Below are 11,883 nucleotides of genomic sequence, written 5' to 3'. Positions count from 1 at the left end.
TGCCAGTGAGGTCACTGGTCCCTTTAAACTGGGGCTGAGGCCAATGTGCAGCGGGTGGAAGGGGGGCCGTGGGCAGGAGGGGGGGGGACATGAGACGGTTCACACAGACTGTTCCTTTTACAGGAAGACTTGGGATTTCGACCAGCAAGCGGGAGGAGGCGGGGGGGCGAGGAGGGGGGGCCCTGGGAACCGGGGAGCGCCGGCGCGGCCGCGTAATCCGTCACTCCCGGGAGATGGTGGCTCATTAACCCATTACCCGGGAGGTGGGGACGTGCCGGGAGGGAGCCAGGGAAGGAGAGCCGGGGGTGGGAAAGGCACAGCGGGCAGGGGAGGAGCCGTGCGGGGCCGGAGCGGCGGAGCCCGGGCAGGGACAGAGCGCTGCCCCGAGCACGGCGGGCAGGGACGGCGGCGGCCACCGGGGCCACGCGTGGGGCAACCTCGGCGAGCCCACCGGCCTCTCCCCACGCCAGGATGAAGAGGCTCTGCGAGGAGAGCTCGTCCGACACGGAGTCTGACGGCACCATCGACGTGGGCCGGGAGGAGGAGTACAGGTGAGGGCAGGCTCCGTGACACGCGGATTTTTGGGGTCCCGGCGCCGCTCCCCGGGGCGGCAGCGCTCGGTGTCTGCCGGGGAACGGCACGGGAGGGCACCGGCGCTGCCACCGCCGCACCGGGAGTCCCTCGCACCTCGCTTAACCCCTCCGGGTCGGGCTGGTCCTGCGGGGACCGGCAGGATGACCCCGGGGTTGGTGCTGGCCGTGGGGCTGACCCCGCAAGGAAACCGAAGTGGCCGTACAAGTGTTAAAGCTGCGTTAGGAGCTTCAGGAGAATCCCATCAAAGCCAGCGCGGTGGTCTTCTCCTGCCAGGTGGGAGAAGGGCAGTGGGAGCCCGTTCTGTTCTCTGCGCCCCGAGATGGGGCAGCCCCCCCAGAGCAGAGGCACCCACACCCCTGCACTCCCGGCATCCCGAGGGCTCCCAGGGAATGTGGAAGAATCGAGAGGTTTTGCATGAGGAAAACGCTTCTGCCGTGCTGATGCGTTCGTGAGGCAGCAGCTGGGGCTGTGATGCGTTAGGGGGGGAGCCCGAGCAGGGAAGGGCTGCCCCGGTGCCCCTCGGCAGCTCGGCAGGCTCTGTCCCATCGCTGCTGAGCTGCACTTTCGGCTCTGGGCTTTGCTATTTGTGAGGGAATGGTGAGGACAGGACCGTGCGTGGTTCCCCAGGCAGTGCCCTCGGGCTCGCCTGGCACCGGGCATCCCCAGCGCTGCTGGCAGCCCGGGTTGCCAGGCTGGGTCAGCCCTCCCAGGCTCCGAGGGTGCAGACGGCACAGGGGATGAAGGAAAGGCTCTGTTATTTGTTCCCATCCAAAAATCAGCTGCTTTTGAACTCTTGTTTCAGTAGCCAAGTGTTTCCCCTCCCTCGGTGTCCAGTGAGGCCTTGGATTAATTCATTCCCTCTTGCTCTTTGGTATCCTGAGTGGAGAAACTGCCTGGCTGGTGCCAAGCTCAGCTTCCCATGGGACTAAATTCATGAATCTGCTTCTGATACAGTCGCAGCAGAGTCGGGCACGTCTTACACAAAATGTCCTGCAGAAATTCCCTGAGCCCTTATGCATTTCCAAGTGCATCAATATTTCAGCTGCTTTCCTGCTGCAGCTGAAATGGATCCCACCTCTTCACATCGGTGCAGCACAGAGTCCATAGGACCCCGAGGAATAAAATACTGGAATTTTTGTCTCAATATTTTATTTTGATGACCAGTAAGAACGAACTTTTAATCTCTCTCTGGTGCTGCTAATGTGTTTGCCTTCTGGAGCCAGTGGTGGAACCAGGCTGGCTGTGATCTGGTGATATTTGTATAGGTGGATGTTGTTCCTCATGCCACGCAAATCTACGGCCAAAAGAGCTGTTCCTGCCCTGCTGAGGTCACACCCCAAGTAACGCCATCCCGCATGGGATGCTGGTGCACCCAGAAAAATCAAACATTTCCAGGTGGGGAGTGAGGAGGAGGAGTGATTAGAGCAGAGAGAGGCTGCCTGGCTGGGGTTCCCAGCCCATTACCCATCGGTTGAGTGGTTTGGGCAAACCAGTTTCCCTGCAGTGAGGGGATGAGTCACGCCGGGTGTGAGGCTTGGATCAGTGCGTGGAGCAAGTTTAGGCTCCGGGGTCACTGCAGAAGTGCAGGATCTGCTCAGTTCACAGCCAAAGTTATGCTGTGGATGGTAAAAGCAAGCAAAGAGCAATGCAGAAATTTTAATCACTGGAGGATATACTCACGCCATCTTTTATGTGGTTCAAATCCACCAGATGTATTTTTAAAATACATTTTGCAGTGAGATGGGTGTTGATATCCACATCTGGACTTGAAGCTCACTAAGAGCAACGCATCCAGACAGCTCTACAAAGAGAGTTTCAAAAATCACTATTCCTCTTTGGGTGCCTACTTTGCATTTTCAGGTGAATTCAGCACCTACCTCCTGCTCCTAAAACACCCTGGTGTCCACACAGAGCCTGTTTTCACACCAAAACTGCTCATTCTCTGCGTGTCTGTGTAGCTGGCAACACGTGTTAGTACTTGTGGAGCCAGCCAGCACCTCTGCCCAGAGAGAGCCCACCCAGCAGACATTCAAATAGGGGACCTGTATGGAGATGAGCAGAGCAGGCAGTAGAAGAACGTGTTATTGTGTAAAACCACTTCTGAAAGCACCTCGCTTGGGCCTATTTTTAATAGGCTGCGCTGGGTCGGCTCGCTGCAGACAGCACTGTCTGTGCAGGAAAATCCTTAATAGACTCTTATTAAAATGCTTCGTCAAACTGAAAAACATTTGGATTGGGGTGAACCCGAGTGCCCCTTTTCCAGATTTGGGTGTCTGACACCAGCTCTGCTCCCTGCGGCGCGCCGGGCTGGCCGGGATTGCAGGCGTGTTCACATCCCTGCTCCGAGTTTCGTAAGGAACAGAAACAGCCCTGAGCCAGCTGCCCTTTCCAGAGGGACAAACCCTGCTTGGGGGAGGTGGGAGGTGGCCCAGCCAGCCTCGTCCCCCTCCTCAGCCACGGGGTCTTGCTGCAGGGAGTTTCCCACGCCCGGTTGTCCGTGGTTATGGAGACTTCACCTCCATGGGGACCTAAGGGTTGAACTTTGCCTCCCTCTGCGTGTCTAGTGCTGACCTTTGGGCAGGCACGGGGTGGTTTGTGGGGCCCTGATCCTTAGATTGTCCCCACAATGTCCCTCGTCCCCTGAGCAGAGCTGTGAGCCAGCACGAGGGTCCCTGCTCTGTCACCTCCTGCCAGGCGTCCTCCCTGCCCAGCTCCTCTCTGAATGGTTCAGGGGTGTCCGTGAGTTCAGAACATCCCAGCCCACCCCGAAAATTGTGGTTTGGGAAGCGACTCTCTGGGAAGCCCTCAGAAACCACATCAGTGCCACCACTGGCCTCACCCTGAGGAGCAGCCAGCCCTCCCTGGGTGGGAGCTGGGATCCCAGAGCTCAGATCCCTCCTGCTATCACGGCTCTGAGATGCAAAGCCCTGCAGACAGGGCAGGCTCAGACACGAGAGACGGGAGGTTCACACGCGGAGGAAAAAAGGCCATGACTCCAGAGCTCAGATGGCTGCTTTTCCAGCCCCGTGGAGATGCCATCACAGGCTGGGATAGAAGAATTGTGCCTGGGAGAGGATGGACAGTTTGGTGCAGAAATCTGTCCCAAGCTGGTGGGAGATTCTTGGAGGGGAGAGAGTGGGATTCAAGTCTTTGCTTTGCTCCCCATCCCCAATTCCTGAGCTCTGTGTTGTGGGTAAAAATGAGATGTGAACCACAGAAGACATTTTTTGGGGTGGGGGGAGGAAAATGCAGATGGCAAACGTGTGTAGAACATATGTGCAACAGAGGTTGCTCTCCAGCCAGAAATGATCCCTTCTCCTTCCTTTCCAGCCATGTTTCCAGGTCTGTGTCTCCCACCACGACATCTCAGATACAAGCCAGGAAGAAGAGGAGAGGGGTGAGTGTCCTTTATGACGACCAGGGCAGCTCTGTCCCCTGGTCAGGCTGGCCCTGTGTGGCAGGGGTGTCCCCCTGTGTGCACTGAGGGGCTGTTGGCCCATCCTTACTGTTAAAATCACCTTTACACTGCTCCTGCTCCACCTCCTGCAGAACTCTCCCAAAAAGCTTTTTTTTTCTCCACACATTTGTCAGAAAAGGGGAGAGCAATTTCACCTGGCCTTATCACACCAGTCCACCTTTCTTCCCTCAACTTCTGCACCCCAAAACATTGACACACACGGCCCTCCCAAAGCACCTGGAGGGTTTTAAATCTGTGAGCTGTGGCTGTAAGTGACTGTGGTTTCTTCTGTCTGCTTGGGAATCTCCCACAGATCATCGAGAAGCGGCGCCGTGACCGCATCAACAGCAGCCTCTCGGAGCTGCGGCGCCTGGTGCCCACGGCCTTCGAGAAGCAGGTGAGTGTTTGGGTGAGCCCCTGGTGCCCCCTGTGAGGCTGCAGGGTTTGGGGTACAGCCCCCAGAATGAGGCAGTCTGGAGCAAGGCTTTGCCTTTCTTATCCTCCTCGCTCCGGGGAGTAAGTAGGTGGTGGAAATGGGGTGGTGAAATGGTATTAGCAAATATTCAGGAGCCCTGGGGAGGATCAAATCAATCTAGGAAGTGTTTTGCAGATATGAGGAAGCACAGAAATAGGGATTTTTTTAAAGCTGCATCGGGAAGGAGCTCTTTTTTCTGTTCACTTGATGTAAAAAACAGAGCCCTGGTGGTTGCCCTGAGCCATTCTGAGCACTCCTGGGCTTCAGGGAGGTTTCAGGGAGGAAACCATTGATCAGACCCCGGCTCCTGAGAGGCACAAAGCCCTGGACCATAAAATGACAAATGGCTTTTCCTTTCTGCTCCCAACACAGGGGTCTTCCAAGCTGGAGAAGGCAGAAATTCTACAAATGACAGTGGATCACTTAAAAATGCTTCATGCCACAGGAGGAACAGGTAAGAATTGTTCTTATGAGCACATGGGTGAGGTGAAGGTGCAAACCTGGAAGGAAAACTCCCCCCTGGAATTTGGGGAGCTGCTTCCAGCCAGCTCTGCCTGCTTCCCAAGGGAAATACCTTTTCAGGGAGGGCAGGTGGGTGTTTTCCTACAGATGGGTCAGCATCCCATGCATCCATTTGGGAGATTGGGGTATGTGGGATGCTGAACCCCCAGCCCCACAGGGACAGCACTGTTGGTGTCACACCCCCTGCTAAAAGCTGTTTTGCCAGAGACTCATTTATTCCTGCTCAGAAATGGAGCCTGCTTCCAGAAAAACCATATTAAACTCTTTACCTCCTCCCTGGGATACATTTCCTGCGGAGGCTGAATTCTGCATGAGGACTCTGCAAATAAACAAGGCTTTTTTCCCCTTTCTGTTCTTTTTTTTTTTTTTTTTGTGTGTGTGTGTCTCTTGGTTGTTATAAGAAGAGAGAGGGAGCCCTGTGAAAAACCCAACAAAGGTCTTATTTGTACTGAGACCTCAGTACAGACCCTCTGTCCTGTTCCAGTTAACAGGATGGAGATCACAGCTTCAGTAAAGAAGCCTCTGGCTTGCTTACCACCCAGTTTTGGCTTGCTGGGGACATTGTTGGCATCCAGGCTTTGGTTCAGGGCTGTAACTTGGTCTGGAACATTTGTTTAGATATTCAGTTTGACTGCACTGCAACAAAGGGCTGCATTGTCACGAGAGACCCCATCAAGCACAGTGGTCCAGCACTTCACTGTGCTGTGACATTCTCTGCTTTATTGCATATGGTCTCATGAAGCTGCAAGTTGGGAGCAGAAGCCTGAAAATCAGCGGTTGGTTGCTGATTTCTGTGGCTTTGAGCTTCCTCAGCCCAGATGCTTTGGTTCTGCCACTGCCCTGTGACACTGCTTTAAAGGGAGCGTAAATTTTGGGAGCCAGGCAGAGGGAAGTGGTGCTCAGCTGTGTGTTGAGGAGACATTGTCCCGAGTGGAATATCCCACTGGCAAAAGCAGCTCAACCCCAGTGCCCATCTAGCCCACAGCCACATCTCCAGCATCACTGGTAGAATCCAACAGGAAAAAAAAACCCTTCTTTCCTGAGCACAGCTAATGAAACCTCCTTCTGGTCTCACAGCAGTGAGAGGCTCCCTGACCCTGGCGGGTTTATCCCGCTGAGATAACCGCAGATGCCTCTCTCATGCACACCAACGTCCAGTCCCTTGGGACACCCACTTGGCTGCCTGCTTCAGGAATATCACACGGCAGCAAAGTGCCTCAAGTGAAATACACAGTGCATTAGAGAGGGTAGTGAAATCCAAGCGCATTCCTGAGCTCTGCACGGCCTTATTGTCACCCATGTCCTCTCCTTCCAGGCTTCCTGGATGCCCGGGCTCTGGCTGTGGATTACAGAAGCATCGGATTCCGCGAGTGTCTCACCGAAGTTGTCAGGTACCTGGGCATCCTCGAGGGCCAGAACGCTGCCGACCCCATCCGGCTGCGACTCCTGTCCCACCTGAATAATTACGTGGCAGAAATGGAGCCTTCACCCGTGGCCACATCCCTGCTGCCCATCCAGACCTGGCCCTGGTCCTTCCTGCACGGCGCCGCCGGTCCTGTGCAGATCCCCAGGAGGGAGGCTGCTCCCGCTCCGGTTGTTTTGACTGCATCTTCCCTGGCTTACCCCAGCCCTGCAGTGAGGCCTGCCCCTCTCCGCCGTGTCCCCGGTGAGATGCTGCCGTCCCGCCGGAGCTTCCTGGCCAGCAGGATGGGCTCCTCCAGCCGGAGAGCCCGCGGCGCCGGCTCGGCCGCAGCCGTGCCAGCCGTGCCCAGGATGCCATCGCCAGCGGGAGCACTGAGAGAGGGCTCATCCAAGAGCAGCCAAATCGCCACATTCCTCTTCTCCCCAGCCTCTGCCGGCATCCCTGTGCCGCCAGCTTACGCGGCACCTCCCGTCTTGGGTGCTGCCACGCAGGGACCAGGGATCAGGGTTGGGACATCCAGGATCTGCCGCTCCTGGGCGACGGAAATCGGGGCTTTCTGACCCTCCCTCCCCCTCCGGAGACAGGAGTTCTCCAGCGCTCGTCGCCCACAAGGCTGAGAACAAACTCGGTTGAAAAGGCATCTCTCCTGCTTTGCAGAAGCCAAGGATCCATAGAGAAAATTCTCTCTGCTCTTGCCTCCCTCCTTGCACCGCCCTCCTCGCCTCACCATCACACGTCCTCTCCCTCGTGATGCCTGCAAACGTAAATCACATCCAATTCCATGCACTTGTCTGCACGAGGCCACTCTCCAGACCCTTCTGGATACGAGGGAGGGGGCACACGCAGATCCCAACCCTGTTCCTCCTCCAGCAAACCCCTCTGCAGAACCCAGCCTTGCTCTCCTTTGGAAAACAGCCAGCCTTGAAATCCTGTCTTTATTTCCCCGGGGACTCGGAGCTGCCAGCCAGACTTGCTCGTGCCGATTCCCTGCGACGCATCCCCCAGCTGCAGCACCTAATTTTGGTGTGGGGGGATGGACACAGCTCACACCCCATGCCCAGCACTGCTGGCACCCTCAAGGCAGGCTCCAGCCCCCCCAGCTCCCGAAGAGAACTGGCTGCCTGCTAATCCCTGCGCTTTCCTCTCCGCATTACCAGCTTTTCCCACTTATGTGCCCTTAAGGTGGAGTGAGGCAGCGGCTTAGCAGGGCTCTTTCCCACAGCCCAGCTGAGATCCCGCCGTGGCTGCAGGGCCTGTGCTGGGTTCCTGGCACAAACCCCGCTGGAGCAGCCGGCCAGGCCACCCGGGCACAGCCCCTGCCCCGCCGAGGTGTGAAGAGGTGAGACAAAGGATTTCAAAGGGACGCCTGTCACCGAGGGGAAGGCTCTGACTGCCAAAGTGAGAAGAAAATGCCTTTTCCTCTGTCAGGCTCCCTGCTGGAGCTGTCTCTCCTCCACCCCCTGCTGAACAGCCCTGACTGCAAAGGGGGAAAATGGATTGGAGCAGCCTGAATTTGAAGTGCCTCCCTTGTTCTCCCTGAGCTCAGCATCCCTCACCCTCCCCTCCCACAATGTCTCTGTTTTCTTTCTCCAGCACTATGTTTGGGTCTCACACCTCTCATCCCCTTCCCTGGGCCGGGACCAAAACCCACTGAGGTGTCACTGCACTTGTCCTGAGTCCTGAGAGCTCTCCCTGCCTCGCCCTGTGTGCTCCTATATGACTGTCACAGCGGATCACACCTCTGCTCCTGCAGCTGGCCTCCCCTCCTCTCTTCTTTGGGCAGAAAGAACAGAAGCTTGAAGCTTTCAAGCCACCCTGCCCCTGTGCCATGTCCTGTGGTGGCAGGGCAGGGTGTCCCAGCGCTCCCCCTCACCTGAACAGCTCCCTGCATTTGTGCCTTGACTTGCTGGGATACACGTGCAGAATATTCTGGACCCAGCTGCATGCCCACCCCTCGCCCATCTCTACAGCACTCCGACATGAAAAGAGAGAAGAAGTTAGTGCAAAGAAAGGTAATAAAGAGGGAGAAGATCTCTTTTGAATGGGAGAAACTCTTCCCATGCCTCAGGTCAGAGGTGCAGCCGGTTGGGCTGTGTGGATGAGCTGTTGTTTTCCTTCCTGCAGATGGTATCTGCCATGTGCATGTCAATGTGTGTATCTGCCATTGTTTGGGAAGTGAGTCCCTCCCAGTTGTTTTGATGGAAGTCATGGCACTTAACACACAGAAATGCCTCTGCTGCTTCTCACCCTTGTCCTCAAGTGCCGGAATCAGCCAGGAACAACATATTCCCTTTTAATAAAGTCACAGGAGGGAAATCCTCGTGGACCCTGGCTGTTCCTGCAGCTGGTTTGTGCACTAGAGCTCACGGCCTCACTTTACACTGTACAGTGCTCTTAGATTCACAAGCTGTGACATCAGCAAAGGTGTCAAATAAAGTCTTTCAAACCCCTGTCCTGGTTGTGCAATGTAGTGTTGAAGTGAATCCGATCTGCTCATCCAGCCTGCCTGGATCACAGAAGGGACCTGGGAAGGTCATGGGTGAGTGAATTTGTGGCAGGTTTTGATCCCTGAAAAGCTTCAAAAAAAAAAGGTAAGATGAAAAATTTAAGGTGACATCTCCTCTGATTGTTTTACAGCTCTTGGTCATTCTGGCCCCAAGACTTTTTACTTTGGAAAACGAGTCAAAATCAGAGGGTATTCACCAAGGCTTGCCCTGAGATTGGCAATAGAAGAAATAATTTCATTTAATGTCTACAAAAGTGTCAGGGAACAGATGGGGTCTGGCAGAGCCTCACAGCCAGACTGAGGGCTCGCCCTGGTCTCCTGACCCTTTGCAGCCAGGGCCAGAATAACCCCTGTGGCATCTCGCTGTCGGGAAACGCTTTGGACTAAACAAAGAGCCACAGCTGAGAGCCTGTCTCTGTTTTGAGGAAAGGACCAGTAAATGATCCCTCTTCGTGAAAGATGCTTGGGAGAATTTGACTGGGGAATGGTGGGAATTCAACTTCCTTTCCCATAACTCCTTCTCGCTGCAAAATGCCTTTCAAAACCGCCCATAAATCCCTTCCTTAAGTGCTGTGTGGGGAATTGCTGGAAGGGAGCAACTGCAGCTGTGATGGAGTAATGCAGCATCCGTCTGGAAGCGGGGAGAAACTTCAAGAGCAATAATGGGGCTATTGATGACGGCTCGCCCCGCTGGTGCCTGGGCTGCCCTGACCCGGCTGGAGGTGGCGGTGGGAGCTCAGTGCTCTGGTGTGGCCTCGGCCAGAGAGAGAGGAACCAAATTCCCCTCCGTGGGAGGCAGGCACACAAACCGGCCCCGCGGGCTACAGCGCTAAAACAAAACAGAGACAGTGGGAAAAAGAAAAAAAAAAAAAAAAGAAAAAAAACAAACCCACTTCCTGATCTCTGCGGATCAAATGGGAGCCAGGGTGGGTGGAAGGGCATCGGTTCAGGCCCGTGGGGTTTTCTCCCCACAGCAACACGGTGATTACAGAGCAGTAGCTCGGGACTGCAGCTTCATTTTATTTTTTTTTTTCCCAGGGTTTTCTTTAGCCTAAACCCTAATACATCCTGGCAGCTTTTGATCTACCCTGCAGGGGAAATCCCCGAACTCTTGGTGCACTCCCTTCATCCTTGTTCTTCAGGCAAAAAAATCCTGATGGAGAAGCCTGTGGGAAGGCGTGGGCAGCTCGGTGGCACAGCGGTGTTAAACAAGGCTCCCACCCGACGTGGCTGGAACAAAACAGGGTCCTGATGAACGAGCTTGGAGGGGACAGGGACACTCCCAGGCTGTGGGAGATCTGCTGTGCAGCAGGTGCTCCAGGAACCAGCCCTGCTCTCCCAAATTCCCCCGCATGGAAAACATTGCTTATCTCAGCTCTGCTGCTGTCTGCCCTGGGTGAAATGCTCTCCCCTCCTTTCTGCTCGTGGAGCAATGCCGCCCTGCCATCTGCTGGTGAAATCCTAAAGCCGAGGAGGAGAAACCCTAAACCTGGGGCAGCATTTGGTGGAAAGCCTGCCATCTGTGCTGGGAACTGGGTGATCTTTCAGGGTGACCATCAACGACGGAGGCACAGCTCAGACACAAGGAGGCACGGCAGCTTGGGAAGCCTCTGGATGATGGATGGATCACCCACCAGCACCATCGGTGGGCATGGATGGGCCAGATAAAGCCATTAACAGATGTTCCCTCTGCTCCAGGCGCTGCTGAAGGTCCTGAGAGGGCCAGCTGGGAGGATCTCAGGTATCGCTGGTCACCAGGAGCAGCTGCACTCGTGTGTTGAGGGCACCAAGATCAGGGGGGCCCCTGGGGCAGTTTTGTACCCCCAACCCGTTATTCTGCGTGGCGAGTGAAAAGGATCGAGCAGGACGCAGGACTGCGGCTGTCTGCACCGAGTCCCCTGGGAGGGAGCACAAATGTCACTAAATATGTTCCAAATCAGAGCCACAGCGGCTGCTGCAGCCAAAGGGCGTTTTATGTGGAAACACGCTCTTTGAGCTGGGCTGTGTTTTGACTTTAGCTGTCAAAGCGGGAGCTGAACGCTTCCACGGCGACATGCCTGTGTCATGTCCCTGGTTTCCCAGCGGAGGAGGTGCCAGCTCCAAGGACCAAGCACAAAGCAGTGGCAGATGTGATCCCACCAGTGCGGCCTCGCAGCACCGTCAGCTGTTGGGAGAAAGACGAGACCAGGAGGAGGAGGATTCGTGTCATTCGTGTTTTTCAAGACAGAAAATATTGCAAATCGCTACAATTTGCTTTGCTGTTTTTACCTTTTTCCTGCTACTCTTGATTATTCCGCTGTAGTGGAAGATTATTCCACTGAAGGGGAAGATATCATATCGCATTTTTATGATAATGTTGTATCCTGCTTTTAAAACAAATTAAAAGCAATTTAACAATTGAAAAGCCACAATGCCCAGCTAACAGACTATCTTAGTCCCCCTTAACAGAACAGCCATGGAGCCTGAAGGTCACTGATGAATCACTGAATCCTGCACTGCCGTGTCCTCACGCTCCGCTGAAGATGCTGGAAATAGATAATTACGGATCTCCCCGGAGCTGATCTCGTGAGCGTGAAGCAGCAGAGGGGGGTGAATCCCTCTCCCATTCCAGCAGCTTTCTGCTGGGAGCTTATTTAAGCCTCACCCTGGGAAGAAGGACTGACAGCTCGCTTCCATGGGGAGCCATCGGGACCCTTGGTCCCGCTCCAGGGCAGCCCGTGACGGGAGCTGGCACAGCGCCGGGGCTGCCGCAGGAACTCGCGCTTATTTGGGGAAAAATGATGCTCTGAAGAGGAGGAGGATGTGGGAACAGCTCCAGCTCCGACCGCTCCTCATCCCGCTGCCAGCGACACCTCCCAAACCAGAGCTCGGAGCAGTGAGAAGAAAAATCCCAGAGGAATTGTTCG

General features: G+C 55.3%; 1 protein-coding gene across 2 annotated transcripts; it reads left to right on the top strand.

Moving 5' to 3' along the window:
• Positions 1–201: 201 nt before the first annotated feature.
• On the top strand, positions 202–8,922 carry HEYL (hes related family bHLH transcription factor with YRPW motif like). 2 transcript variants are annotated; one of them, XR_005954620.1, is made up of 6 exons: positions 202–551; positions 3,925–3,991; positions 4,365–4,448; positions 4,899–4,980; positions 6,364–8,483; positions 8,596–8,922. XR_005954620.1 is itself a non-coding variant. In XM_041460842.1 (5 exons), exons 1-5 carry the CDS (start codon positions 472–474, stop codon positions 7,029–7,031), a joined length of 981 nt encoding a protein of 326 aa, XP_041316776.1. In that variant the 5' UTR covers positions 202–471; the 3' UTR covers positions 7,032–8,922. The 2 variants fall into 2 exon arrangements, 1 of the variants encoding a protein (XP_041316776.1); XM_041460842.1 differs by having other exon boundaries at positions 6,364–8,922.
• Positions 8,923–11,883: the final 2,961 nt, after the last annotated feature.

Source organism: Pyrgilauda ruficollis, unplaced genomic scaffold (genome assembly GCF_017590135.1).
Source record: "Pyrgilauda ruficollis isolate IOZ18807 unplaced genomic scaffold, ASM1759013v1 scaffold149, whole genome shotgun sequence".
NCBI classification, from domain to species: Eukaryota; Metazoa; Chordata; class Aves; order Passeriformes; family Passeridae; genus Pyrgilauda; species Pyrgilauda ruficollis.
This window is presented reverse-complemented; position numbering and strand designations above follow the sequence as displayed.

Coding starts and splice junctions, on each gene's coding strand:
- HEYL (XM_041460842.1), top strand. CDS start 472: ATGAAGAGGCTCTGCGAGGAGAGCTCGTCCGACACGGAGTCTGACGGC. Junction 3,992..4,364: donor CCAGGAAGAAGAGGAGAGGG/GTGAGTGTCCTT, acceptor AATCTCCCACAG/ATCATCGAGAAGCGGCGCCG. Junction 4,449..4,898: donor CCACGGCCTTCGAGAAGCAG/GTGAGTGTTTGG, acceptor CTCCCAACACAG/GGGTCTTCCAAGCTGGAGAA.